Below are 26,169 nucleotides of genomic sequence, written 5' to 3'. Positions count from 1 at the left end.
CAGGATGATGAAACCATGTCTAACATGAAAGAAGAACTTAAGAAGAAGTTAAATGTTACAAACATGGGGGAGATTCAACATATATTGGGCATGAAGATAGACAGAAATTGGGAGAAGGGCACTATTACCTTATCCCAGAAGGCATATATTCTCAAGGTACTCGAGAGAATGGGCATGAAAGACTGTAAACCGGTCAAAATGCCTATGGACCCGAATGTACGGCTAGAGAAAATCCCCGAAGGAGATTCCTGAGGTGTTGACACAGCCATCAGACAGTATTACCACACTGGTGTCGGATCTCTGATGTATGCGGCAAATGGATCCCAGCCCGATATTGCACATGCTGTCACGGAATTAAGCAAATATGTGCAGAATCCGGCTGCTGAGCATGTCACAGCCCTCAAATGAGTTTTCTGTTACTTGAAGGGAACTCTAGACTTAGGAATTACATATGGAGAGACTACAGATGAACTGATACCCTATTCAGATTCAGACTGGGGAGAAGACAGAACAGATAGAAGATCAACATCTGGTTATGTCTGTACCTATGCAGGGGGAGCTGTTACTTGGAGTTCAAAGAAACAGCCCACCGTAGCCCTATCCACTATGGAAGCAGAGTATATGGCCCTCGCGCACACAACTAGAGAAGTAATATGGTTGCAAGCGCTTCTAACCAAATTAGGGTTGCCACCTGATGGTGCAACTACTATTATGGTCGACAATCAATCAGCGATCAAATTCGCTGAAAACCCAATATTCCACGCATGATCAAAACACATTGATATCCGTCATCATTTTGTTCATGAGCGCATGGCTTCAAATGAAGTCAAAGTTCAGCACTGCGCCTCAGAGGAGAACTTAGCAGATATATTCACTAAAGGACTACCAAGACCATTACATGAATATTTATCTGCAGGTATTCTAGGGACTCGGAATTGAGGGGGAGTGTTGGGATAGCAATCCTGAGTTAGTGCTAGAATGCACTCGAAGCTTCAGCATGACTAAGCAGCATGAACATTTAACTGCAATAGTAGACATATATAGTAATCCGTAGTAAATTCTAGAAGTAGTACAACTTGTATTTAAGTACGATGCCTCTCCCTCGAGAGGCTAATTAATTCTCTCTCACACACATTCTCCTCTGTACTTCCAACACTCCAACCACGAAATAAGCTGTCCAATCTTCTCTCCTGCAGATTCCAATTTTTTTTGGCGCTCACTGGGGCCGTCCGTTTGTAGTGCCTTCGCCGAAATAGACTCGTATGCCTTCTGCATCTCATAAAGGTCGTCCAAAGGCTCCACAAAGAGGCCTATCTCGCCTTGCCGCCGAGAGTTGTCCTTGAAATAGCGACAGAGGAGAGACTTGACGTAGTCAGAAGGTGCCTTGCCTACAAGGAAATCTTCAAACTCCTGTAGGACCGTCAAGGCTTCTGCATCGAATTTTGGGAAGGGGTCTGGGGGAGGGGCAGGCATAGGTATGGTGACAGGACTAGAAATAACGAGTTCAGGTTAAAGTAATCAGAAAGAAATGAGTGTCTTACATTGGTGTAACCTCGTATTGGCTGGTATTCCGTATTTTCTTCAGTCGAGTTGTGAATTTACTTGTCGAAGATGGGACTGGTTGGTGGGCGGCTGACCGGTTTGCATTTCGAATTTGAGAGGGTGATGTAGTTTGTGGGGCAGTCCGAAAAGCTTCCTGCTTATCTCTAGTGTATTCTATATCAGAACGTCAAAGTAGGATTAAGAGTGTACCTATCACGGCGACTGGATTGGGGTTGATAGCTAAGTTTTCGCCGAGCAGATATCTCCCGTCTATGACTAGCAAAAATAAGCACTACTTTTGAATACTACATACATAGAGAATTACACTTACTTCGCATAATAACATTGACTTTTATCTTGAATAGCGCGTAGCTTTTCTTCTGTAGTGTGATATTTTTTGGGACGGCCCATGCGAGAAGAAGTTACGGAAGAAGAATCGAAGCGGGACTATTAACTCTCTTTCATCCATTTTGGGTTTTTCGTCTGATTGTCTCACCAAAACTCTTTATGCCGTCTTTCTACTGCCTTTGGCGACAGTTAAACTTATTTTGAGTTAAATTATACATCTCTAATGCATTAATACTTGCAAGGGCTCGGTACATCCCTCATTTAACCCAGTCCGATAGATTAATTGCATAGGAAAGGCTGTCTCAGCTTTTCTCTGTCGGGACTACTTGGCGAAGTTTCGGTGCACAGTGGTAAATATAGTTGCATGAAGACTCGGATTTAAAGGTGTTTCTCTTCAGTTGGAAGCTAATGCAAGTGTCGGTGTATCAACACTATTCAAGTTCTTTGAGCGGCTAGTACTATTAAAGGTCCTATTCCTTGCGATCTACAGAGGATTTCAAGCTCGGTTTTCTTATCGATATTTACCTGGAAATCGGGACATCTCATCACGGTAGCATGGACGCCTATTTTTACGTGTGAACATATCATTCACTGGCAAAGAACTTGGAGGAAATGGCTCGCTTGTTGACATGGCGGTCATAGCTGGACTCATCGGAGCAGGAGATTAATTGGGTGAGTTGGCAGTAGTGGTCTCAGTCTGAGATGCATCGTCGTTGATTATGATTACCGACTTATTTGCTGCATACAGTGAGTTTCTCACTTTCTCGAAGGAATCCTCATGGCACCATTTCACGTGATCCTGTATAGGTTCAACTTCGCCGTGTCTCCCTGTATATGTTGTCTCTCACTCACGCGTCGAAGCGACTGTTCTGAGCATGGAATCTGTGAGTCTTTTCTCACCTTACTTTACTAATGCTGAGCACACGCATTCCGGCAGAAATGTTCTCTCACCGGCAACGACACGGGCTTCTGCTTGATACAAGAGTACAAGAAACAATTACTGGTGGGTCCTCTTCTGAATCCAATCTCGTAGTGCACTGCTGATGGTTGAATTCAGGCTGCTCTTCAACTCAAATATGACCAGCGCGCCTTCCAGGATAACATAAATGACTATGCTCACACTGTCTCTGATGGCCGTGGAAGGGCGTGGCAGAGCCTCTTTTTGTCACGGTTTATTGCACTTTACCCAGACACTGTCCAGTCGCTGCAAGTGGTTAGTATCTTCTAGCTTCTTCGATACTCCTCTGCTGACACAACTGCCAGCACTTAGAGGAGGAGATGGATTACGACAGGAGTGGCCTGGCCAAAGACGGGCATGCCCTTGAGCAACATATGCTTCTCCCAAGCACCCAACAAGCATCGGAAGGCCTTCAAGATGAGCAGAGCGTGGACGCTGAGAGAGTGACCATGGAAGGTTCTGTCTCTGATGAGTCTGACGGAACGGTTGATAGTGGTACGACTGCACGGATTAGGCGTTGGAGGGTGTTGGCATATGAGACTACGGATAGTGTGGTGGATAAGGACTTTGAGAGCCGACTCTCTCTCATGGTAGAACTCAAGGAGCAACGAGATGAAGCTCATCATGCCGCTATTGCCCTCTGGGTGGCTACTGTTTTTGAAGCAGAGAACCGTTCTGTTTGATATGTCTATGTCTACATGTATCTCTGAATAAGAATGATCCCCGTGTTCTAACAATAGCTTGCTGTATGTTCCAGGAGCAATGACGACCAATAAACTTTCTTTCTTCCTAATGAGAGACTCTTACTTTAGATGCATGAAATAACTACGTATACTCAAATCAGGCGTGTCTGGGCTCACGTTGGTGTCTCGATGAACTTCTTATTTCTCAATGGGGTACATATTTTCTCAATAAAGATATATAACAAGTTGACAACGCGCCGTGTGCATATACTCTCAATGGGTTACATGTTTCCTAACAAATAGATGGTTCTTGGCAACGCGTTGCACTGCATACACACTCTCTGAGTACATATTTTTACAGCCTGTCAGCAAAAAGATACGTCTTAACTATGCGCTGCGCCGCTTGCATACTTTCTCGCCGGGGCCCATATTTTCCCAACAGATAGATACTTCTTGACAGCGCGTTGCACCGCATATACTCTCTCCATGGAGTAAAATAAATAAATCTTCTTGGGGCTTTTTACCTAAGGAGACTGAAGGCTTCAGAATGCTATTGCTCTAGGTCATGTTCGAGAGTCGTCCAGTATCTGTCAGGAGATGTCAGGTGATCAGCACGAGGCAAAGAATCCCTTATACGAAGCGGAACCCGATACCGGTGCTTCGAAGAACCCGAGACGCAATGAAAACAGATGAAACAGACGAAGGTTGCATCATTGGTGCACATTGTCCCCTCCTTCAGGTTTCCATTCGAGTAGGCTGTTCCGACATCTGAAAAGAGGGAGTAAAGCCAAGAGAACGTGGCAGACACTTGCGAGAACGGCGGCATATGGCAAACCCGACCTAGGGATGACATCGGAAAGAAGAGGTATAGCAGACAAGAGGATAACATTTGATTGGCGGTAGGTATGGAAGGACAAACTGGGGAGGTACATAACACTAGGTCCAAGAAGCGTAGATACTGAACATTATATACCAAAAATCAAGTAAAGACTGTCTTGAAAAGGAGTGTGAAATATGAAGGATATCAGTGCTAGGAGGCAGAGGGAAACAAGAAATACCACACCTTACAGGATTTCCACAACTCCAGTGCAGACTGCTTCATCGAATGCGGCCTGAGCAGCTGCCTGAGTAGGGTAACGAAAGAAACAAGCCCTCCCCACGCCAGTCACCAGGGGGGTTACGTTTTGCCTAGCATATTTGTGAGAATGCAGCTGAATAGGATAGGCAAGGGGCCAAACATACCAGCCACTGTAGACTCCGATGGCACGGCCTTTAGTGATGGTATACCAAGGACCATCTGGTCCGACATTTGCCTGAACAGAAGGGCTAGTAATGGAAGGAGGTGCTGAACCCTGATGAACCGCATGGGTACTGGGTGGCGCATTGGCGGCGACCTGGGAAGCACTGGCACTGGTGGCAGGGGTTCCAGCGGAAGCGGGAGCTACACCCGCAGATGGGGCTGAAGGTTGAACACTGCTTCGCGGTGCAGGAGACGCCGAGGGCAGGGCCTTGTGATGGTTGGCAATGGCGATAAGTGTTGGAATAGCGTTTAGAGAGATGACATTCGGATAAGCACAATTAAGACAATAGAAACTGTGTAGTGGGCCTTCGACAACTTCAGACGAGTTGTTGTTGTGAGCATCGCGGACGGCGGGACCCGAAGCTGGTGAAGACGGATCAGCACAAAATGACTAGAATAACAACAAACACGCACCGCTTGGGCGGATTCCCAAAGTAGCGAGAGCTGCCACAAGTTGTTCAGTGGTGATCGGTGTCATGATTGAAGCTTGAAGGCTGATTTGCAGTAGACAGGAAAGTTTGGTGATGGGCACCAGTTGTATTTTTATGAGATTATATACAGTTTCGGGGTACAATTGAATTGAATTTAATTGCACTTCGCTGTGTACAATTGAATTCAATTCAAAGCGAAGTACCATTGAATTCAATTTAATTGTACACAGTGAAGTACAATTTGAAAACCCACTTTATCTGCGACGGACTCGCGTGCTTCGGTCTGACAGAGCAAAGCACGTCTTCCAAAAATCCTGTGAATATAAAATGGCAAGTGTCCGAGTCGATTCCCCATTCTTGCTTTCAGACATTCCTCATGGTTCGCCCCCTTCTTGCTAGTCGCAGATTTTATTTTGATCACGTATTCGCAGGGCGACAGTCAGACGAATATTAGACAAAAACCAAGAACAGAATATACCACGCGCAAGTAAGTAGAGTCTTTCATCATAATTCTTGAGGCTTTAGCTCAATTGATTCTGTACAGCCATGGGACGAGTTCGGGCTATTCCTACTACCCGTGTCCCTCGGAAGCAGCTGAAGAGTAATTTGGATCGGAGCATATCACACGAAAATTCCCGGTGCTCACTTGTAAAATGCCTACAGCAGCAGCAGACTGCTGAAGTCTACGATCCTTCTGACCCTCTGTTAACGGATTCGGCAACCTCGACGACCTCGACGGATGTCAACACTTCCATCCAATTTCACAAGAACAGGAAGACGAGCCATATGCAGACTGGGCTTCTGAAAGAACTCTTGCCTGAATACCACTATCACTCCGCTAATGGCCTCTTGCGCGTTTTTAGGGCCCGCACCAATGGAAGATGGCACAGGCAGTTTCCAGAGAGTTTTGGGTCATACCTCCTGGATTGTGACGACAAAATTTGCCTTATTCCATCTTACCTCATAGGTGTGCATGACTCTCCTCCTGGTGCGAGCTACCCAAGGATGTCGGAAGGGTGTCTGGACTTTGGTCCCACCATGAAGCCGTGTTATGACAACTGTCCACTAGTCAACAAGACCCAATTACCTGACTACGACAGAGTCCTTGCTGTCCTGCTCTGTTTCGTTGTGATGCGCCGCAATGTGAGCTCAGTCATCCTCTTGTTTGTCTCCGTACTCATAATATTTTGCTAGCAACTGAAGAATTGGTTTAATAACAATCGCATCACTCATGCTATCCCCAAGGTAGGAAAAATCGGACGACTACAAGTTAACGTCGTCCTGCCACGCATCCCGCAAGCCGTTCACTTGTATTCGGGCAAATATTACCCGACTAGAGTCTATCCACACGTCGCCGCGGAGGCAGCTCGACGCGGTATCCCTACCAACAATATTTCGCTCGTTCGAGACATGACCAAGTATATCTGGGACAACGAGACACCAGAGATCAAGAAAGATATTAACGATTGCGTCGAGAAGGAAAGAGAGCTTATCACAGCATTCAGGGAAGGCAAGCTGGGGGCTTCAGATCTCAGCAGCGACAAAAAGGCATCGTACGTGTCTCATATGCTAATTCTGCTGCTATTTTAACCCTCATTTTCACAGTGTCATCGATTCTCTTGATCACGAATTCGAAGGCATGACCAAAAATTTAGTCAATTACCTCCAGTGGGGCGTCGTGGTTATTGCCGGCGGCGTTGATCCTCGCATGGGAAGAATCAGAACAATGGCATAGGTGGAGTCATTTCTTTCTTGGTGTTATCAAACTGACTATCTTAAAGATTCAACTATGGCTGTACCACAAGTGACGGCAAGAACTTCATCAATTCGTTCAACGACACTGCAGAGATTGGGCACATCCCTGGTACCCCTGAGGGAGAGAGCAGGGCTTTCAGTCAGTACTATGGTCTCCCCTTCATGTATCACATGAAAAAAGTCCAGGGTATGTGTTCTGCTATCGTCTTTACCTACTAGCCTTCTAACCAAGGGATACAGTAGGTCGCAATGGACCTGCACCTGCCGTTGAACCAGAGGCGCACATCGAGAGTCCTGCGGACGTTGATCCGGCAACATTGGTACATGACGATGCTGCTGGAAATGGTGTTGCAGTCTCAAGAGCTTCCAATGAACAGGATTCATTCCAGCTTCCTGAAGAAGCAACCACTCCTGTTGCCCAGTCACAAATGGCACCACCAGCTCAAATGTCATCGGAACCCCTGCCCTGGTCCCGCATCCCATCACCAGTAGTTCATTCTTCGCCAGTCACGACATCTTCAGCATCTATTTCTTCGTCACCGATCACTACTGAAGCAGCTCCCCCCCGAGAGACAGCGCTCATCTCTCCCCAATCCGGAGGTCAGGGCGTCGAGATGGATACCAACCCTGATTTGCACAATGTCTTGTGGGGATATTCTCATTCTGACGATTCGATGAAACCCTTGGATTCGATTATGTTGTCTTCACCGGCTTTATCAGGCATCAACGACGATCATTTCGGTGCCAATGTAGCCAACTCTTCTTTTGACATGGATGTGGACTTGCTCCGGTCGCAATGGCCTGACTTTTCGGGTACCGTCAAATCCAATTCATCTTGGAATGCCGAAGTATCTGGTTCCGACGGTGACTTGTCTCAATTCATGGAGTCCTTAGGATTGTCTGACATATTCGCCTCTCCTGATCGATCTGCACAAACCGTTACCGAATCTCATTACGCTGCCACCGTGTCGTCTGCTACCTCGTCTGACTCCCAGGCCCCGTCGGACCAACTTGCTGCTGACGTAATTATGCATGAGAGCGAGCCGGCCACCAACTACCACATGACAGCGACACCAACATCAGACCTTCGCTCGACCCTTTCCGCTCCTTCAGTGCTTCCTGACATCGCGAACTTGCCCAGGCAAGCGAGGCAGCGTAAAGCGCCCCCTCCCAGGGAAGTGATCACCCTTTGTGGTGCCGAGAAGGATTCGGGTCCACCACAGTGGCACCAAGAGAGCTTGATGGCTATGCAAGATCAATCTTTGGGCCCCATGTGGCTTAGTCTCGTCGAAAAGTGGTATAAACTGGAATCTGACATGTGGAAAGTCAAGGCAAAAACAGAGGTATATATTCCGCACTCGACATGTATGATCTTAACTGATTGTCTTGTAGGGTAAGTACTCCCTTGGGAAGCGACGACCTCAAGAACTCACCCAGTGGCTCGACGGGACCCGTTACTTCAATGTCGAACTCTTCATCGTGGATGCATCTCGTTATGGTAGACAGCTGGTCAACTGGTGGAACCACCTCAACCCTGCCTGGAGACGTTCGAATGACAATTCCGGGCTTCCGAAGCCGGATTACTCGAAGCCTTTGAAGTGTCTTTGGAAAGGAGGGCGTCAAGGCATTGTTACTGTCATTTTTGGTTTATTTTGGTGGGGTCACGCATGTAGAGGAACGGAGCAGCTGTGGTTTCGAATGGTTTCAGATGTATCGAAGACAATCGATGTTCTCATGTAACAGCTCAGAGAAGACCGAGGCAGTGCATCTTCCAGTGTGGGACAGGAGATGGCGTATATGTAAGTTATTGCTTTTGTCTATATCTTCTTGGTTGTTTTCTTGGTTGTTTTCGACGTTCGACGTCTTGCACAGTACGTGATTACTGTCTGTTCCCCTCTGTTGTCTTGCTTACCATACTGGAACTCATAATGTACAACACAAATTTCACTTCTTGGCTTCTAACATTTCTTATACTTGCTGTAGATATTCTCATCATAGCTTTTAGGGTTGATAATCTCTTTATTTTGGACAAATAAATATACTTGTGCTGTTGTAAAAAAGAGTCCCTTAGGCAGGAAACGGGCTTTCCAAACATGTATAAACAGTATACTTGTCCTGCCCTCTCCACTTTCTATGACTGTTCTCGCAGCCTTGGTGGCAAGCCAAAGATGACTACGCAGAAAGCAGAACGCAAGAACCATGCTTTAGTGTGCGAGCCGAGTCCGCTACCATTAGCGGTGCTTTCTCTGTTGCGAGGCTTTGAACCATGATGATAGTACGTGTGCGTTTTCTCTTCACCCTACCTTCTCATTGATGTAAAGTTTCCATTTCAGTTTTCAGGTTCTCGAAAGGATAGGATTAGTTTACTTCACCTTCTCAGGTGCAATCTTTCTCGTCGCCAGCTTAAACTTCGTCATCCCTATATTTCTGTGCTTTCTTGTTCACTGCTGCAGTGGGGTTTTCAATCATGATTCTGGGTGTTTGGTGTCCCAGAACTACTGGATCTTGTGTAAGAAGACTCTGCTTGCGCCGTTTACCGTATAGTCTAATGCTGCGAAATTTAGGAAGCATTTCTTTGGGGTCCGCGCTGAAAGGTACTGGGAGCTTTAATAAAGACTATGTTTATTCTGTGGGATCTACTGTCATCCAGCGCAAAGGTATGTTTTCAGTATTATTTTCTCTGGCTTGGTGTCTGATATTCAGTCTGTTAAAGCCCACAACACGGTCCCCTAGCGTTGTCGTTCTGTCGGGATGGCATACCTTAATTTGGCATATGCGTGCCGACTTGCCGGTATTGACAGCAGCATCGACAGCTACCACCAAAATGAGAATTGCTGCCTCATTTTTTTGCAGGGCTGACTTGCCAAGAAAGAAACTGTCCCAGTTTCCGGTCCTCCTCCCTCCCTGGGCATCGGCTAGTCCTCAAATAATCCACGGGAACGGGATAGAGCAGGGTGACCCAAAATCAAAGGTATATTTTTTGTTCTTTTTTAACAGAACACATCTGAAACAGTAAATCAACAGTAAATCAACGGTATATTTCCTTCAACGCTTTTCAAAATTGTGGTCCTCTGCTTTGATTCATCAAAATTGGGGCACCGAGCCAGGAGGGAAATATGTGCCACGGCGGCGGATGTTGACGGGAACATTAGTCAGAACGAATGACTGAGCCGTGATGCCCTGAGCAGCAGGATGCGTCGACGGTACAGAGTTGGTGGCTGTAAACACCGGTGCGGGATTCGGAATGAGTAACTGAGATGCGACATTTTGAGTGGCGGAATACGGGGGTGGTGCAGTGTCAGACTCATTGCTGGTGGATGGCTGCACGGGAATGGATGAATATGGGGGCGGCGCAGTATCGATCTCAATAGTGGTCAATGGCTGCACAGAACTTTGAATGGATGACAGTTCTGCAGCAGGATACGGGGATGCGGTGACGGTGTTAATGCTGGTGGATGATGGTACGAGACTTGGTAGGGACGCAACGACTTGGGTAGCGGGTGCGGGTAGTGTAGACGACGATGGTTCTGGATCAGTGGTGATGGGAGTAGCAGTGTGGGCGATCGGCGCGGCAGGAATATAGTTGCCTTTCCCCACAATAACTTCAGCTTCGCCGACACAAGAACAACGGAGGACTCACCTGAACCCGAACCTGGACGACGCACTACAGCCTTCAAGAAAACCTTCACGTGCCTGCGCCAGTCAGTCTACCACCACAATGCGTACCACGGAAGTTCGCTTACTCTAATGCCAACTTGAACTTCGAGGACATTCTGAAAAAATGGTAAGTCCTGATGACATGTCAGATGAAAATGGTGAAACTCACCTTTTTTACAGACTCAGATAGGCCTGGTGACTGTGGAGGGGCTGGAGATGAGAGGCTAGGAACCAACGACGAGTGAATATCAGAGTCGTTGGCGGTAGTGTCGAAAACGGCACCGTCGAGAGCGAGAGTGATGGTAATGGCGACGGTCAAGAGCACATGCTTAGATAATCATGCAGTGACAGACTCACGATTTCTCTGTTACTCCCTGTACTACTAGTACTACTTTCAAGCTTTCGATGGACTCTTCACTCTCCTGAATTTTGAGAACGGACAACAAGGCTGGAAACCTCAAAGATCTAGGCACAAAGCACGCGTCCGAATGCGTCAGTCACGTACCTGAGAGCGGCTTCCGTGAGCAAGATCTGACAGTGGTCGTTCCTGCCTGCACAGATCGCCTAGATGGATCTCGAGGCAGCAGATCTCGATGGGATAGTAACATACTAGGCAAGCGTCGGGATGATGCCATGGCATACGGTGGGTTTGGTTTGGAGCACGTGAAATTGCGAATCATTGGATAAAATTCAAAATTTTCAGATTTAATTTGGTATTTGACACGCTGTCAGCTCCCTATTGTTACTGGAGAAAATGTATTTTCGGTTCCACTATAACTACTGGAGAAAATACACTTTTCTGACAGGATAGGTTGTTTTGCATTAAACCATGCAGCTTAGGTGGTAGGTATGGTGCATAGCATATAAGGGCCGCTATATGTGAAACATGGCGGGGGTGACGCAACGAGTCTTTACCATCGCACAGCCAAGTTCGGTTCTAACCTCTTAGCAATGCGAATATCATTTCACGAAGTCAAGCATATTTGAGAGACAGTATGTAAATTCAAAACATGTCAATTGCAAGTAGTAATAGCGAGAAAAATCCGGATGCCGACCGACGCATGTCGTTGTCGTCAGAGAGAGTCAGTAATGACAGTAACAGAGGACAACGTACATAATAAGTGAAAGGCAACGGATCGTAACTGGCAGGTCAGAACGGGTAAGGCCGAAACGCAGCGATACCTTAAGATACAATGTAAGTAATGAAGTTCGTTAAGCAAGTCACGGTACCGGGTTGAGTTTAAGGGTCATGACGCATGATGGGGCCGGAAGATAGTCGGTTAGTATTACCGTCCATTCTGCCTTTCATTAATCACAAATTCTTCTAGTGGGTTTCAACATATGGTATATTCATGGACGCGCTGCAGATTCTGGTCTTTCTACAGCAAGGGGAGAGCCTTACAGTTGGTACTGCATGGAAAATTAAGCGCCAGGGTCAAGGGATCTTCTATTGAAGCTTGAAGACCGATCAATCTTCAAAAATTCGCAGAATTCATCTCTGGGGTGGCGCTTTGATCAGGCTTACGCTCAGGTTTTTCCAATACATTTTGGCGGCGGCTGGGCATGGGACCGCCGATGGAGTTGATGCTCGGTAACGGCTTGGTCCTTGATGTTTTACGATCTTTTTACGTCGAACAAGGATCCACGATGACCTATAAAACGCGCACGAGTGTCCTCAGTTCTTTTCTACTCATCTCTTCTCTTCACACTCATTCAGAACCATGTTGATAGCGCAAAAACTACTTGTCGTTGTGTCTGCGGCTGCTGCTCTTGCCTCTGCTCAGACACCTTCATATCCTGGAGAGCTACTTATTGAACCCCTCCTTAACAATGGTGAGGACGAAAGATTTGTTGAGGCGGTCTCCATTAACGTTGTCATCGCAGGCATGTGTTTGAATGCGGCGAGCGACAGCGATGGCGCCATTGTCACTATCGAAGCCTGTACTGGAGCGACTTCTCAAAAGTGGACCTTCACTGGCGGCACTGTCCAAGTATTCGGCACTAAATGCTTGGATGTCACTAATGGAAGTACTGCTGATGGTGTCAAGCTGCAAGTCTGGACTTGCTCCACCAACTCGAATCCCAACCAGCAGTTCTATTACACCGTAAGTCTAACGGTCCTTTCTTTCGCACTTGTGTTGGCTCAGACTGTTTGTAGTACGACAACCATCTTGCTTGGACCAGTCACAGCACGTGTCTCGATCTCACCGATGGAAACCAATCAGCTGGGAACCAGGTCCGCGTCTTTTTCCCCGCCAGAACGATTTTGGCTAATACGATATACTATTAGATCCAACTTTGGTCTTGCGGAACCAGCCCCAACCAAGTTTGGAACACTGATGACCATGTCTCTTCTCTTCCTACTGTTTCGATCAATAACTCCGGAGGTGACACGTATGTTTAGTTTGCATGCGGTTGTCGAGCTTAGCTGAATAGTATTGTAGCGGCGGAGAGCTCGATCCTCATGGCGCTGATCAGAATGGAAATCCGAGTAAGTAATCAATCTGGCCTCCAATCTGCAGCATGTTCTGAGCGCAACTAGTTGGTGGCTAGTGCTGCATGAAAACCCTTGTCCGAGGTTAGTTACGGTAAGTTACCAAGAAAGGGGGTGGTAATTTACCAAGTATATTAGCCTGGCAAGCCGTCTTTATTATATACTCGTGGAACTCGTATCTGTATATAATATATTACGGTAAATTACCAAGTCACATGGTAAAATCGAATATTTTTTTCTCGCCGCTTCACGGCACCATGGTGAGTACAATTGTGCATCTTTTATGTTTGCTTCATCTATCTCAGCCAGAAGCCTCAGACTATCTTTTCCTGCACTCCAGACTACCCGTCATTTTTCCTTCTCTGTGTTGCCTGAAGTCGAGCTCTGAATTTGGTAAATAACCTATCCATGTGCCAAACCCCTACTCCCAGCCTGGTAACTTATTGGAAAATTACCGTGAAAAACTAATTTGGTGAAAAACCTCTAATTTTTCACGCAATACATTGTGGTCCCGTCGGTGGTACGAATGTAAGCTACAAGTCAACTAGCAAAATTACAAGCAAGAAGTTTGTGGTCCTCACTATCGTCTTGTAAACACAAGTGGCGTGTGAACAGGTCTTCATTTTCACAACATCAACATATACATCCTTAGCCAAGAACAAAGACACTCACGTCAAAGTAATACCGATTCTCGTTTTCAAAACTCTGTACTTTGTTTCTTCGAAAGTTTCCCCAGGCTTTTCTCTGATGGTTATTTTGTATTTCGAGATGAGCATTGTGAGTACAGCGATACCCTCAGTTTCAAAAAATCTACACATGCTCATTAGTGGTCTATCATTGAACGACTGGAGAACATGCTTCCGACCCATGCATGCACGCGCACCCTGACTGAATGACATAAACGCCTCCCTGGGCCAATTATCCAGAAATATCGACGGATTGAACGTCTCTGGGTCTTTCCAATAATGCGCTGAAATTGAAGGTAGGTCAAACAACGTGCGAAGGTTTGGTCTGGCCAGCGATGGACTCACGATTATTATGTAGCCTTACCACGTCGATTTTCACTATAGAACCCTGAGGTACGGGACCGTCGCTTCGTTGGTGGAAACCAAGACGGTATCTTCAGCGCTCATATTAGGAATTGACGTCCCAGGAGGGAATAAGCGAAAATCCACTATAACGGCGCTTAAATATCCAAAAATCAGGTACGAAGTCAAGCCGCATCGCATCGCAGGTGAGGTTGGTTCTGGTGTGTGCACTAATCAAAGGAGCCACTATCCCGAAGTGAGCTAGCGGCGGATTGGTCTGCGAAGGATTCCCGGATACGGACGAGAAATGAGAGGAATGGTGAGGATAAATTGGCATTAGAAGAGACGCGCTGGCCTTCCGCAGAAGAGAAGGCAAATACCACTTCGCAGCATACGTCTTGCTCCTGCAGATTCATGCGCTCTAGACAGGAACTCGCAATCAACCATCCATTTCGTGAGCATTTTAATTCTGAATGTACATGCAAGCGCTTTAATACGGCGGCAATCTCGAAGGAGCGGAAACACTGTCATGGCCTAGCGAGGTCACATTGACATCGAACCACATGCGTGGGAATCCTGAACCAGTACGGGGGTGTACGTGCAAGCCATAGCACAGACCGGCTGTACCTCTCGCTTTGATGGTGCATATTTCTAGATGGCAGAAACAAGTCCTTCTTTCAAAGTCGCTGATTCCCTCGCTCCAAACTCACGATGCGCTCATCCACTCTCTTCACCTGGTTCTCAAAATTGACCCATATTCCATTCGTGTACAGCCCCCGGAGGGTAGCCGAAGTATTCGGGAAAGTCGCGTGAAAGCTAGATGTCTGATGAGCCTTCCTGCGGTTGATCAAAGTTAGGGAAGGGCATGCACGGGGTCGTGGCGTATGGAAAACTGCTGGCGACAGGCAGGGCATGGGGTTGTGGTTGATCCCTCATTACGCAGAATGTTAGTTGCCTGTGCGATGCAATTCGAGCAGTAAACATGTCCTGCCACCGATAATCAGAGTCGGAGTCCTAATGCCAGGAGAAGAGAGCGAGCGTACCACAGGGCGTGCAAATGGGGTCGACAAAGTCGGAGAGACAGATGCTGCATACGCAGGAGGTGGACATGGCGATAGAGTAGTAGAGAGCTCGAGAGGCATCCAGCAGCGACATTTATAGCTGTGCATTGTCTGTGGATATTGTCATTGTTTTTGATGGCCAAAGCACCACGAATTTGACATATTTTCCGAGTGGCCTCTTGACCATAAATGTCAATGATTGCTGACGTATATGTTCAAGAGTAAATAGAGGAAGACAGGTATCTGGATAAGAATGGACATGATGGTAGGGAGGCAAGAACGACTGTGGCTTTAGGGTCGGTCGAGTGTTCGGCCACTTGGGACTTCGGACCCGAATTCCGACAAATTCACTTTTCGTGATTTTTATTTTCATGTTCTCTGTACATTCACTGCCTTCTTCCGTTTGATTGGTATCAAGTCTTCTTTGTGACGTAGGCCGCGATTCTCAACTCACTCATTCCGGTGCTAGCTTCGCAATACTTACCTTGACATTCGAATCAAGCGACACCAGTTCTACATTTCTAGTTTCTTCTCTGGCCGGACACGAATCTTTCTTCATTTACTTGATAACAAGATCGTTATAACGTGGACTGGTTCGGTATGAAAAGGTCCTAGTTCTCTGATCTGTAGCCTCTTGGTCAACTGATCCGGGACGTTAGGACCCTTTCCTCTCAAGTACTAAGTAGCCACCACTGCAGCACGAACACAGTCGAGCCAGTGTCGCCTTAGTCTCTGAAGCTTTGGAGCGATACCCTAAATTATACTCTCTCTTTTTTTCCCGTCGGAGTGGAATTCGCATTTCAGTTTCAATCGGTAGTCCTTATTTCTGTCTTGTATTGCCTCCGTGCGACTCTTTTTTTCTCCGTCAGCCATCATATGGACCCACAACATGACTCGCGCGACGCCGATGGACCTGAAAGGTGACCAACAATGGCTCGACAGATGATTCGCGTGAGACTAAAAAGAACGCCTAGCTTGTTGTTAAATCTCCTCTCGTGGTGAAACTTTGACCAACACGCTTCCGCTCAAACTCACGCGATCAAAGGGTAGGGTAGATACCTGCGTTATTTTACCCCCGCATCCTTCAATTCTATCAGCCCCACACAAAACATGATTTCCAACAACCAATTATCCAAACTACGTGTTACCTGTTAGCCATCGGCGATTGCAATGGAATATCCGTCACGGTCTTCGTAAAGGTATGTGCTCCACGCGTTATACCTACTGACCTCCAGCTACACCTATTTTTACAGGAACACATCCTCGCTCTTATCACATTCCGTGTCGTTTCTACTGCCACATCGGAGTATCCCGCATTGCCGTTATGGTAAAGGTCGAAGTCACTACCACACAATATTCGACGATTGAACCATCGTCGTCGGTATTCTCCGACTCTACTTTGATTGAAGTATCATCGGAATGCTACAGCGGCACACGAGTAGGCAAGTGTAACTGGCCAAGTCATCTCGTCGTTGTCATGGTTCATCACTAATTGTCACGTTCAGCTTGTTCTAAATCGTACGGACTTTGAAACGTTGTCTGCCGGCCAGGAAGCCAGGTTTGGAAGCCTTGTCAACCGGAAGGCGGTCTTCCCAGTCAGTGTACATGGACCGCTTGTCTTATCGATTTGCCTTGCCTCCTTTCTCGACGGCTTTACCCTTTTCGAGGAGTGGTCGAGGGGTGAGGGTTGGCGGTGTAGAGGTGCAAAAGCACCAATAAATCACCTCATGCGAGCCTGGACGAAAGTGTCTTATTTCATCTCAGGCTTGATGACCGGGCACACGTCTAGTACGCAGCATTATATAACGCAATTCTTCTTCTGGTATTCGCGGTCTCCCTGGCCTGTCCCACTGTGCCATGTATTATACATCTTTTCTGCATTTTTTTTAAGCACATTTGAGTATATAGCTATGAAAAAATATTGACACATCGCATACCGGAAAACAAAAGCGAATCTGCTCGAGTAGTAGATTTTTCAAGCCTATCTTATCTGCTTGAACACTGAGCGCTTCAGCGACTGAAGGTCCCAAGGCCAAAAAAGGATTACACCAGTCCTTCGACCGTTGGACAATAAACGGCAGTTGCGAACTGTCGCAGAGTAGCGACTTGTGCAGCAAAAGCTATCCAGAATAATATAAGCGGATCAGGCGGTCTGGCGGTCAATTCCACTCTGAACTCGATTCAAATGGCGACGCATGGTAAGTAGCTGCCTCCCTCGATACAAAATACTTATCTCCTTCGATGGTGCGACTCAGGGTCATCTGGTGGGATTTCTAAAAGCGACGGCATTAACCGGAGAAAAGAGCCTCCGCTTCAATAAATTCTCATCGGGATTCACGTATACATGTACATTTTATGGTCCCAACACCTTACCATGATGAACTAGAGCACTTCGCGCGCTTTATATCCAAACACGACAAGGACCTGGTTTCCTCACGAAGCTCTCGTCGCACTTGGAGCTTATCCAAAAGTCAGCAAGACACATGTCAAAAACAGTACCGCCACCACCTTTTCATCAGGATTCTCCAAAACGAAATGGAACCGCTTGAAAATTGACGCAATGATGATCTGCAGTTGGAGGGTTCGCTAGATTACGCCCAATACATGCCCTGTGATGGTATAAGCTCAAGCTTGAACGTCGATAAAAAACTAGAGATCACATACCGAGGGCCAACAGAGAACGGATTAAACGCTTTAGACATGCTGGCGCTGTCACGTTCAAACCATCTCTCAGGTCTGAACTCTTCGACATCATCCCCAAACACCGCTGGGTCCCGATGAATCGTATAAGTAGGGACACTGACAATCGTGCCAGCAGGGAAGTAATTTCCTAAAATCATCATCCCGCCCTCAGGTGCTACACGAGGAAGCCCCATAGCCACCGCGGGATACAGACGCAGCCCCTCGTTGATGACTGCTTGCAAGTAGGGGAGGTTCTTCGCCTGCTCGGCTATAGCGACGTCAGAGCCCAAGTGCTCGTCCAACTCTTTCTGAAGTTTCTCTTGTACGCTCTGTGTGCGCGCGAGATGGTAGACAATGGCACATGTAGAGCTGGGTAGATCATTGAGTTTATGCGTTGCACTGACGGAACGGAAAAATGCCTACTTGGCTGTGGTATCAGATCCTGCTATGAGAAGAGTCAACGCTTCTGCAGTGAGTTCTTCGCGACCCATTGGATTGCCCTAATAAGTTCAGCACGATTGCAGAATAATTGGCAAAAAGCTACTCACATCTTCATCGTTCCCGGCTAGCAGCTTGCTAAGCAAATCATTCCTGTCTGTCGGTACTTCCAACCTCTTCGATACCGCCACCATCGCCATCCCTATCATGGCGTCAAAGTCTTTTCCTGCCTGCCAAAGCCATGGAGTGTATTTGACTAGTGGCCTCCACCATCCAGGTAAAGGTCCCGCCGTCGCCACGAAGGGCTGTGATCCACCTAAAGTCTTGATAGCCTCAATCTCCTTTGTAGAATACTCTGCCCCTACTTTCCCGTAAGAGCTCAACACGGCATGTTGATCTTTAGGAACCAGAGCAAAATCTTTCGCTGCTGTGATCATCCCGAATGGAGCACCAAACACCAGATCACCGATAATATCGAACGTAAGATAGTTTGCCCCTACGAACAGCAGCGGTAAGCACGAGGTGGAAAACGAAAGAGGAAGCTCATTTACATGGCAAGCAGTCCAGCCACATCCTCCCATCACGACCCGTCCAGCCTTCACCTTCCTCCCCTGACATTCCTTTGAGAGCCTTGTCATATAGCTTGTCCCATTGTCCTAGCAGTTGACTGATGTAACTGCGTACATGCGGCTCAAACTCGAGGACGCTCTTCTGTGAAAAAGCGTGCGAGATGATCTTTCGTTTGCGAGTATGGGCCTGGCGATCGCGAATGTCAAATAGGGAACGGGATGTGCTCGCAAACACATCATAGAACGACGATTTCAGTGCCCCATTTCCGTGCCCGTATACCAAGGGATGCGCATCCGACAGGGCCACAGAAATGTGATTGGGCGCTATGCGGACAAAGGGACCTTCAGTCACATAAATTAGCCTTGAAGAGCACGAAAAGATCTCAACATGGACTGACCATATTTGCGATGCAGATCATGAACAACCTCCGAAAGATGTTCGTGGTAAGCCACGTATCCCAGCCATGCATCGGAAAACTTTGCGACGTAGAGGACCAGGATACTGAGCGAAGTCGATGAGAGTCGATGAAGGTAGGGGACCAGATGAACCTAGGATGGCCAATGCAATAACAGTGGCGATAACTGTCGGGAGGTCGGTATGCAGTGATTCAAAGCTGAGATGGAACATTGTTGTGCTGTTGTTACCTGATACGAAGACCTTTTATATGGCCACGTCTCAAAGATTCAGAGGGTACTGCTATGCTTTGACACGGTTACACGGTTACATCAACGCCGAACTTTTCCTCCTACATGATAGGTCTAAAGCATCGGACCCGGAAATATACGACGCATTGCGTCAAGGAAATGACGATGACTGGGGCTCATGTGGACAGCAGCATTGAATCTTGAGAAGATATTTGTCATACAGAGGAAGAAAATGTCGACATCACGTTGCCGTTTTAGTAAAAACGTATCGAAGAAAAGTGCGAAGCGACTTCTCGGACACGATATCCTTCTAAAGCGGTGCTCTTTGAATGTCAGGAAGGTGTGGAACAACTACCGGATGAGTCGTCGTGATTGTCATTAGTCAAAGATTATCCGCATCAGAGTGTATTTGGATACATCTGATTTCCTGGACCGGAAGCGAGATCCCGTATTCAAGTCGTATTTAATGGGATTCTCCAAGGGTGTCAGGCATGCAATAAGAAGCAGACGAACTTTAGGAGGATACATACCTTCGCCGATGAATTCATACATCGCGGGGTCGAATGGTACTCTCGTTCTGGACCGCAATGAGTCAGTCATGGCATACGCAAAGAAACGCGGGATTCTATGCAGCTTCTACGAGAGTTTGAAAATCCAGACTTGAAACAATCATGACTCGTTCTTTCATCGACCTTTTTCTTTTGCAGACGAGATTGATACTGCGGCTTGTCGGTCCATATTGAGAGACACTAAGATACGCTCGAAATTTTCAATGACGAAGATCCACGTAGGTGTAGGTAGCGACATCTTTGAAGTTGGAACTTGTTGATTGGGAGAAGATAAAGCAGTACCGGCAAATGCCGGGTCCCGAAATGTGGCTTGAACGAATCGTTCCTAGCTATCCTGATGTACGCTTATGTCAAAATTTGAATGGCTTTGAATAATCTCGTCAAAAGGTCCATTCGGATAGGATAGTTCTCCCTACTTTATCTAGAAAAGAGAGCCCCCCCTTGGTCCAACGGTGAGAGTACTAAGTATAAGATATACTGCAAACCTATTAATCGTGTGGCAGGTAGGCTACACCACAAAAACTCCATATACTTCATTCTCGTCTGGTAAACACAAGTGGTGCATTAACAGGCCTTCAATTTTACATCAGGAAGATATACACGCAGTAGCCAAGATGAAATGCACACTCACTGTCAAAGTAAGACCGTGTCTATTTTTCAAGATTCTTTCCTTTCGTTCCCCAAAGGTTACCCCAGGTTTTTCTCTGACAGTTATTTTGTACTTCGAGATGATCATCATGAGTACAGCAATACCCTCAGTTTCAAAAAATCTAGGGGCGGCCCCCCTCACTACACATGCTCATTAGTAGTCTATCATTGAGTGACTGGAGGACATACTTCCGACCCATACATGCACGCACACCCTGACTGAATGGCATAAATGCTTCCCTGGGCCAATTATCCAGAAATCTCGACGGCTTGAACGTCTCTGGGTCTTTCCAGTAATGCGCTGAAATTGAAGGTAGGTCAAACGATGTGCGGAAGTTTGGTCCGGCCAGCGATGGACTCACGATTATAATGTAACCCGACCACGTCGATTCTCATTATAGCACCCTGAGGTACGGGGACCGTCTTGCGCTCTCCCGCTTCGTTGGTGGAAACCAAGACGGTATCCTTGGGGCTCATCTTAGGAACTGACGACACAGGCGGGAATAAGCGAAGACTCTCGTAAATTACGCTAGAGAAGATTTTCAACACCGAGCTGTATTATAATGAAGGAAAATTGCACACGCTACGGAATGTGTGAAGAGTGGCATTTCTTCATAGGTCTGTGGGTCATGATGCATGATCAATGGGCGGAAGGAACTTGTAATGGAGAATACACACCGGGTTCCGTCCGTCAGGAATGATGGACTTGATATGGCTGTGAAGGATCTCCTGCTGATCTGGATAAAGCGCTAGCAGGACAAATGTAAACGCCAGTGTATGGGCCGCAGTCTATGATTATGTGAGTACCATGATTAACGCCCTTAGCCACAAATTTCGACTTACTTCATGTCCAGCAAGCAGGAAGATGTAAATGTTCCCTTGAGAAATGACTTAAATTGCAAAGAACCAAGATGCAATGAAATGGAAATATACCCAGTAATTCGTGATCTGTCAATTTAATCTCTCCTCCGACGAAGGCTTTGTCATCATTGGCATCCAGAAAACTGCTGAATAAATCGTATCTTTCCTCCTTCCTCGCCACTGTCCGCCGATTTCTGATCATTTCTAGCATGTACGACTTTCCATAGCTTCGTTGAGGTCAAGGAACTCAAGAAAGGGCGATTTTGACTGACCTCTAGCTCGTCAAATGCAACTCTCACCTTAGCCCATTGGCGCGTCAACCCCATGGCCCACGAGGGAATACTGAGTTTCAAAATTATTCCGGTACTGGCAAGATGCAAAGCGTCATGAAAGGGTATCGTGTGCCCCGGAGGGACTGACAGTGTTCGCTTGCCAATTCATTTTCCGACCAAAGCCTGCCACGCCAATGACATTCAAGGCTATCTATACCACTTCAATGAGTTGCGTGATGCGGCAATTACCGGGAGAGTAACATCAACCACATGCTCTACTTCCACCACGTCCTTATTCTTCCAGACGGTGTTCATCAGGTCCCCCGTGATTTTCAACGACTCTTCCCATACGAGTCAGTTATTTCTCTGTGGTATGTAGACAATGATGTGAGGAGGATCCCTAGATGAACGAACTTACATCAGAAAATGCCGGAGCGCTGATCTTTCGGTATTTCTTCCACGTATCCCCTTCGGATGCGACAATATTAGGACCAAATATGGATAGTCCGCGGTACATGAACACAGGCTTAGGGAACGATACGCGGGCTGCAGTTATGTCCTTGAAGTCCGTCAGTGGAGAACCTTGAGCATACAATGAAGTCATACTTTGACGATTGTAGCGTCCGCGATAAGGAATTCAATCCTCGCTGGGAATGCTGTTACGCAAGCAACAATGTCCCACCCTGTCTGTTTGTACACTAGTAGAATGATTAGTAGATGCTTGAATAACGTTCGTACGGATTTGCTCGCCTTCATATTTCTTGTTAAAGATATAGTTGGCACCACTCGTCAAACCAGGAATTGGTGGAAGGAAGTGGGAAAGAATATATTCATGGTAGAGGATCGTGTGGTATCCCAGGTGGTTCCTACAAGGTGTCCGTGATTTCGTAACAAATTTGAGAGATGCGCAACTCACTCAGCTACTTTGACATTTCGATAAAACTTGATAGATTTCTGGACGACCCAGAGAAAGATGATCCCGAGAGTGAGGGTCGCAAGCATGGTGATGAGAGTCGTGAGAATCCACCATAACGACGCTTAAATATCCAAAAATAGGTACGAAGTCAACCCGCATCGCATCGCAGGTGAGGTTGGTCTGGTGAGCGTGTATCAATCAAAGGAGCCACTACCCCGAAGTGAACTAGCGGTGGATTGGTCTGCGAAGGATACTCGGATCCAAAGAAGGAATATGAAGAATGGTGAGGATACATTGGCATCAGAAGGAACGCGCTGGCCTTCCGCAGAAGAGAACGTAAATTTTACTTCGCAGCATACATCCTGCTCCCGCAGATTCATGAGCTCTAGACGGAAACTCGTCATCAACATCCATTTCGGATTTCAGGTTTAGGAAACGGACATTGGGTGGTGGGAGTAAGCCAGGAATTTAATGGTCAGGAATGCATTGGGCTTTTTCTGCAGGCAACATCAGTAGTTACACCTGTTTGCCGCCCGTAGCATAGATATCAAAGAGAAATCACAAAGACACAGTTACGAAGAGACCCATGTAGGAAAACAAACAGCCATCAGCGTTACATTCCACAACTGAATTTGTGTAAACTGCACATGAAATGATCGTAGAAGCTTATCGTAATGAACTAGAGAACTTCGCGTCTCTTCAGGCCAACACGACATCCGACCAGCTTTCTCAAGACGCCCTCGTGTACTTTGAACTAACCCAAAAGTCAGTCAGCAAGAGGCATGTCAAACAACACCGCTACTTACCTTTTCATCAGGATTCTCCAAAACGATATGGAAGCGCTTGAAAATTGACCCAATGATAATCTGCAGCTCGAGGTTCGCCAAATTACGCCCGATACATGTCCTGTGATGATATGAGCTCAACCCTGAACATCGATAAGATGCTCGACATACCGAGGGCCAACAGACGGGGTGTGCGTGCAAGCCATGGCACAGATTGGCTGTACCTCTGGCTTTCATCGCGCATATTTCCAGATGGCAGCAACAAGTGTTTCATTCGGAGCCGTTGATTCTCTCGCTCCAAACTCACGATGCACTCCTCCAGTCTCTTCAATTGGTCCTCAAAGTTGACCCGTAGTCCATTCGTATAGAGCCTCCGGAGGGGGGTAGCCGAAGTATTCGTGAAAGTCGCGTGAAAGCTAGATGTCTGGAGCCTTTGGTTGATTATTAGAGGAAGGGCACCAACGGGGTCGTCACGTATAGAGGACGGCTTGCAACAGGTAGGGCATGGGGCTGTGGTCGATCCTTCGTTACGCAGAATGCTCGTAGCTTGTGTGATGCAACTAAAGCAATAGACATGTCCTGCCACCGATAATCAGAGTCGTAATGAGAGCGGACAGAGCGTACCACAGGGCGTGCAAACGGGGTCGACAAAGTCGGAGAGACAGATGCTGCATACACAGGAGACGGTCATGACGGCAGAGTAGTACTGAGCTCGAGGGGCGTTCAGCAGCGACATTTCATATAGTTGTGCATTGTTCGAAGATATTGTCATTGTTTTCAATAGCCAACGCACCACGCAAATTTGAGAACTTTCTCCGGTGGCATCCCGAATTTAGGTGTCGATAATTTCTGGGGCATATAGAGGGCGTCTGGGGTCTGGACGAGAATGGACATGATGGTAGAAAGGCAAGGACGACTTTAACTTTAGGGTCGGTCGAGCGTTGGCTGTTTCGGGACTTCGGACCCGAGCCCCGACAAACTGACTTATGATTTCTCTGCAAGTACATTCACTGCCTTCGTATCATTTTGTTATCGGGCCCTCCTCGCGAGGTGCCGGTTATTCTCAATTCACTCGTCCCGGTGCTAGCTCCACAGTACTTATCTTGCTAACTGAACCACGCGACGCCAGTTCTGCTGCTATATTTCTGGTTTCTTCTCTGATCTGTAGCCCTTTAATCGATTGATAGGCGCTACTGGATTCACCCGGCAAGTAGCTACCACTGCAGCACGAACGTAGTCGAACCAGTCTCTGAAGCGTTGGAGCGATACCCAAATTAAGCTCTTTCTTTTTCCGTCGGAGTGGAATTCATTTCAACTGGGTCCCTATTTCTGTCTTGCATTGCCTCCGCGGACTCTTTTATTCTTCCGTCGGACATCATACGGACCCACAACACAACTCTGCGTTGCCGACGGACCTGGAAACGTCACGTCAACGCAAATGACTCGACGAAAAGTATTTCTAAACTCGCGGGTGGAGAACTAAACGGACTTGTAGTAAATCTCCTTCTCAAAGTCGGTGAGACTTTTGTTTCACTATATAAGCTTCTGCTCCAAGATTCACTGCGATCAAAGGGTAGGGGTAGATACCCCTCTTGGTGTATATATACCCCCGCTATTCACTCAACTTCCCTCCCTCAACACAAACATGATTACCAACAACCAACTTATCCAAACCACCGGTTACTTGTTCGCCATCGCGATTGCAATGGCACTATCCGTCACGGTCTTCGTAAAGGTATGTGCTCCGTGCGTACACCTATTGACCTCATCTTACCTGTTTGACAGGACATCCTCGCTCTTATCACATTCCACACACCATCCGCTGCCACACCGGAATATCCTCGCATCGCCGTTATGGTCAAGGTCGAAGTTACTACCACACAATATTCGATGATTGAACCTTCCTCGTCGGTATTCTCCGACTCTACTTTGATTGAAGTATCATCGGAATGCTACAGTGGCGCACGAGTAGGCAAGTGTAGTAGGCAAGTCATCTCGCCGTTGTCTTAGTTCATCACTAATTGCCTCATTTAGCTTGCTTTAAACCACACGAAGTTTGAAACATTGTCGGCGGATGGTTCAGGCCAGAAAGGCGGTCCTGCCAGTATACATGGACCGTCATCCCCTCAATTAGTAGCCTCTTCATCTATACGGCTTTACCGCGTTTCGAGGGGTGGTCGAGAGGTGAAGGTTTGGCGGTGTACTAGAGGTGAAGAGGCACCAATAAACTACCTCGTGCGAGCCTAAGACGAATGCGTCTTTGTTCACCTCATGGTCAAATCGGGCACATATCTAATACGCGAGAGGCAGATACCGTTCTTCCGGTGGTACTCGCAGTCTCCCTAGCTTGCCCCACAGTGCCATGTACTGTACATCCTTGGGCCGCCACGTTTGAATCTTAGCTATGAAATATCACCTACTGGAAATAAAAGCGAATCCGCGCAAGGCCTATCTACTTGGACAATGAACGCTTCAGCGACTGAAGGCCTCGAGACTAAAATGAGAACGCCGATTCTTTAACTGATTG

The 26,169-nt window shown here is 47.1% G+C and overlaps 14 protein-coding genes across 14 annotated transcripts; 5 read left to right on the top strand and 9 right to left on the bottom strand.

Moving 5' to 3' along the window:
• Positions 1-794: 794 nt before the first annotated feature.
• Positions 795-1,953, bottom strand: EV420DRAFT_1698898 (uncharacterized protein; the record flags this gene model as incomplete). The annotated part of the gene is made up of 4 exons (XM_060479465.1): positions 795-1,489; positions 1,542-1,706; positions 1,753-1,812; positions 1,874-1,953. The coding sequence occupies 4 exons, from the start codon at positions 1,951-1,953 to the stop codon at positions 1,126-1,128; spliced, it is 669 nt and encodes a 222-aa protein (XP_060337488.1). The 3' UTR covers positions 795-1,125.
• Positions 1,954-2,609: 656 nt separating this feature from the next.
• On the top strand, positions 2,610-3,531 carry EV420DRAFT_1635928 (uncharacterized protein; the record flags this gene model as incomplete). Its single annotated transcript, XM_060476511.1, has 5 exons — positions 2,610-2,637; positions 2,698-2,774; positions 2,828-2,893; positions 2,948-3,103; positions 3,154-3,531. The coding sequence occupies 5 exons, from the start codon at positions 2,610-2,612 to the stop codon at positions 3,529-3,531; spliced, it is 705 nt and encodes a 234-aa protein (XP_060337487.1).
• Positions 3,532-4,595: 1,064 nt separating this feature from the next.
• EV420DRAFT_1474312 (uncharacterized protein) lies at positions 4,596-5,309 on the bottom strand (the record flags this gene model as incomplete). Its single annotated transcript, XM_060469201.1, has 3 exons — positions 4,596-4,719; positions 4,774-5,194; positions 5,246-5,309. The coding sequence occupies 3 exons, from the start codon at positions 5,307-5,309 to the stop codon at positions 4,596-4,598; spliced, it is 609 nt and encodes a 202-aa protein (XP_060337486.1).
• Positions 5,310-5,808: 499 nt separating this feature from the next.
• EV420DRAFT_1635926 (uncharacterized protein) lies at positions 5,809-8,757 on the top strand (the record flags this gene model as incomplete). The annotated part of the gene is made up of 6 exons (XM_060476510.1): positions 5,809-6,405; positions 6,457-6,815; positions 6,868-6,930; positions 7,044-7,204; positions 7,261-8,360; positions 8,410-8,757. 6 exons carry the CDS (start codon positions 5,809-5,811, stop codon positions 8,755-8,757), a joined length of 2,628 nt encoding a protein of 875 aa, XP_060337485.1.
• A 663-nt stretch (positions 8,758-9,420) lies between these two features.
• On the bottom strand, positions 9,421-11,314 carry EV420DRAFT_1474310 (uncharacterized protein; the record flags this gene model as incomplete). The annotated part of the gene is made up of 9 exons (XM_060469200.1): positions 9,421-9,633; positions 9,778-9,921; positions 10,117-10,625; positions 10,658-10,724; positions 10,761-10,790; positions 10,844-10,898; positions 11,032-11,139; positions 11,180-11,238; positions 11,285-11,314. The coding sequence occupies 9 exons, from the start codon at positions 11,312-11,314 to the stop codon at positions 9,421-9,423; spliced, it is 1,215 nt and encodes a 404-aa protein (XP_060337484.1).
• Positions 11,315-12,395: 1,081 nt separating this feature from the next.
• On the top strand, positions 12,396-13,216 carry EV420DRAFT_1474309 (ricin B lectin domain-containing protein; the record flags this gene model as incomplete). The annotated part of the gene is made up of 5 exons (XM_060469199.1): positions 12,396-12,779; positions 12,833-12,910; positions 12,965-13,068; positions 13,119-13,165; positions 13,197-13,216. The coding sequence occupies 5 exons, from the start codon at positions 12,396-12,398 to the stop codon at positions 13,214-13,216; spliced, it is 633 nt and encodes a 210-aa protein (XP_060337483.1).
• A 49-nt stretch (positions 13,217-13,265) lies between these two features.
• Positions 13,266-14,191, bottom strand: EV420DRAFT_653282 (uncharacterized protein). The gene is made up of 2 exons (XM_060482938.1): positions 13,841-14,191; positions 13,266-13,785 (listed from the first exon to the last, which is right to left on the bottom strand). The coding sequence occupies exons 1-2, from the start codon at positions 14,065-14,067 to the stop codon at positions 13,749-13,751; spliced, it is 264 nt and encodes an 87-aa protein (XP_060337482.1). The 5' UTR covers positions 14,068-14,191; the 3' UTR covers positions 13,266-13,748.
• Positions 14,192-14,936: 745 nt separating this feature from the next.
• On the bottom strand, positions 14,937-15,550 carry EV420DRAFT_1505995 (uncharacterized protein; the record flags this gene model as incomplete). Its single annotated transcript, XM_060471304.1, has 3 exons — positions 15,240-15,550; positions 15,068-15,183; positions 14,937-15,012 (listed from the first exon to the last, which is right to left on the bottom strand). Exons 1-3 carry the CDS (start codon positions 15,349-15,351, stop codon positions 14,938-14,940), a joined length of 303 nt encoding a protein of 100 aa, XP_060337481.1. The 5' UTR covers positions 15,352-15,550.
• Positions 15,551-17,772: 2,222 nt separating this feature from the next.
• EV420DRAFT_1474308 (cytochrome P450 monooxygenase) lies at positions 17,773-19,574 on the bottom strand (the record flags this gene model as incomplete). Its single annotated transcript, XM_060469198.1, has 7 exons — positions 17,773-17,866; positions 17,922-18,308; positions 18,363-18,439; positions 18,488-18,873; positions 18,929-19,288; positions 19,345-19,495; positions 19,518-19,574. The coding sequence occupies 7 exons, from the start codon at positions 19,572-19,574 to the stop codon at positions 17,773-17,775; spliced, it is 1,512 nt and encodes a 503-aa protein (XP_060337480.1).
• Positions 19,575-20,930: 1,356 nt separating this feature from the next.
• Positions 20,931-22,943, bottom strand: EV420DRAFT_1617136 (cytochrome P450; the record flags this gene model as incomplete). Its single annotated transcript, XM_060475202.1, has 14 exons — positions 20,931-20,949; positions 20,998-21,109; positions 21,171-21,337; positions 21,391-21,428; positions 21,487-21,597; positions 21,652-21,686; positions 21,742-21,886; positions 21,942-22,097; positions 22,132-22,152; positions 22,191-22,280; positions 22,360-22,500; positions 22,548-22,639; positions 22,692-22,807; positions 22,858-22,943. The coding sequence occupies 14 exons, from the start codon at positions 22,941-22,943 to the stop codon at positions 20,931-20,933; spliced, it is 1,329 nt and encodes a 442-aa protein (XP_060337479.1).
• Positions 22,944-23,536: 593 nt separating this feature from the next.
• On the bottom strand, positions 23,537-23,848 carry EV420DRAFT_1635922 (uncharacterized protein; the record flags this gene model as incomplete). The annotated part of the gene is made up of 3 exons (XM_060476509.1): positions 23,537-23,611; positions 23,664-23,763; positions 23,814-23,848. The coding sequence occupies 3 exons, from the start codon at positions 23,846-23,848 to the stop codon at positions 23,537-23,539; spliced, it is 210 nt and encodes a 69-aa protein (XP_060337478.1).
• EV420DRAFT_1505979 (uncharacterized protein) lies at positions 23,827-24,554 on the bottom strand (the record flags this gene model as incomplete). Its single annotated transcript, XM_060471303.1, has 2 exons — positions 24,268-24,554; positions 23,827-24,222 (listed from the first exon to the last, which is right to left on the bottom strand). Coding segments are annotated over exons 1-2 (239 nt in total), but the record flags the coding sequence as incomplete, so codon positions are not given.
• Positions 24,555-24,944: 390 nt separating this feature from the next.
• On the top strand, positions 24,945-25,315 carry EV420DRAFT_1505978 (uncharacterized protein; the record flags this gene model as incomplete). Its single annotated transcript, XM_060471302.1, has 2 exons — positions 24,945-25,158; positions 25,215-25,315. A coding segment is annotated over one exon (214 nt), but the record flags the coding sequence as incomplete, so codon positions are not given.
• On the top strand, positions 25,288-26,131 carry EV420DRAFT_1758794 (uncharacterized protein; the record flags this gene model as incomplete). The annotated part of the gene is made up of 3 exons (XM_060480567.1): positions 25,288-25,377; positions 25,428-25,610; positions 25,677-26,131. The coding sequence occupies 3 exons, from the start codon at positions 25,288-25,290 to the stop codon at positions 25,887-25,889; spliced, it is 486 nt and encodes a 161-aa protein (XP_060337475.1). The 3' UTR covers positions 25,890-26,131.
• Positions 26,132-26,169: the final 38 nt, after the last annotated feature.

Source organism: Desarmillaria tabescens (genome assembly GCF_030435595.1).
Source record: "Desarmillaria tabescens strain CCBAS 213 chromosome Unknown EV420scaffold_3, whole genome shotgun sequence".
Classification (NCBI taxonomy): Eukaryota; Fungi; Basidiomycota; class Agaricomycetes; order Agaricales; family Physalacriaceae; genus Desarmillaria; species Desarmillaria tabescens.
This window is presented reverse-complemented; position numbering and strand designations above follow the sequence as displayed.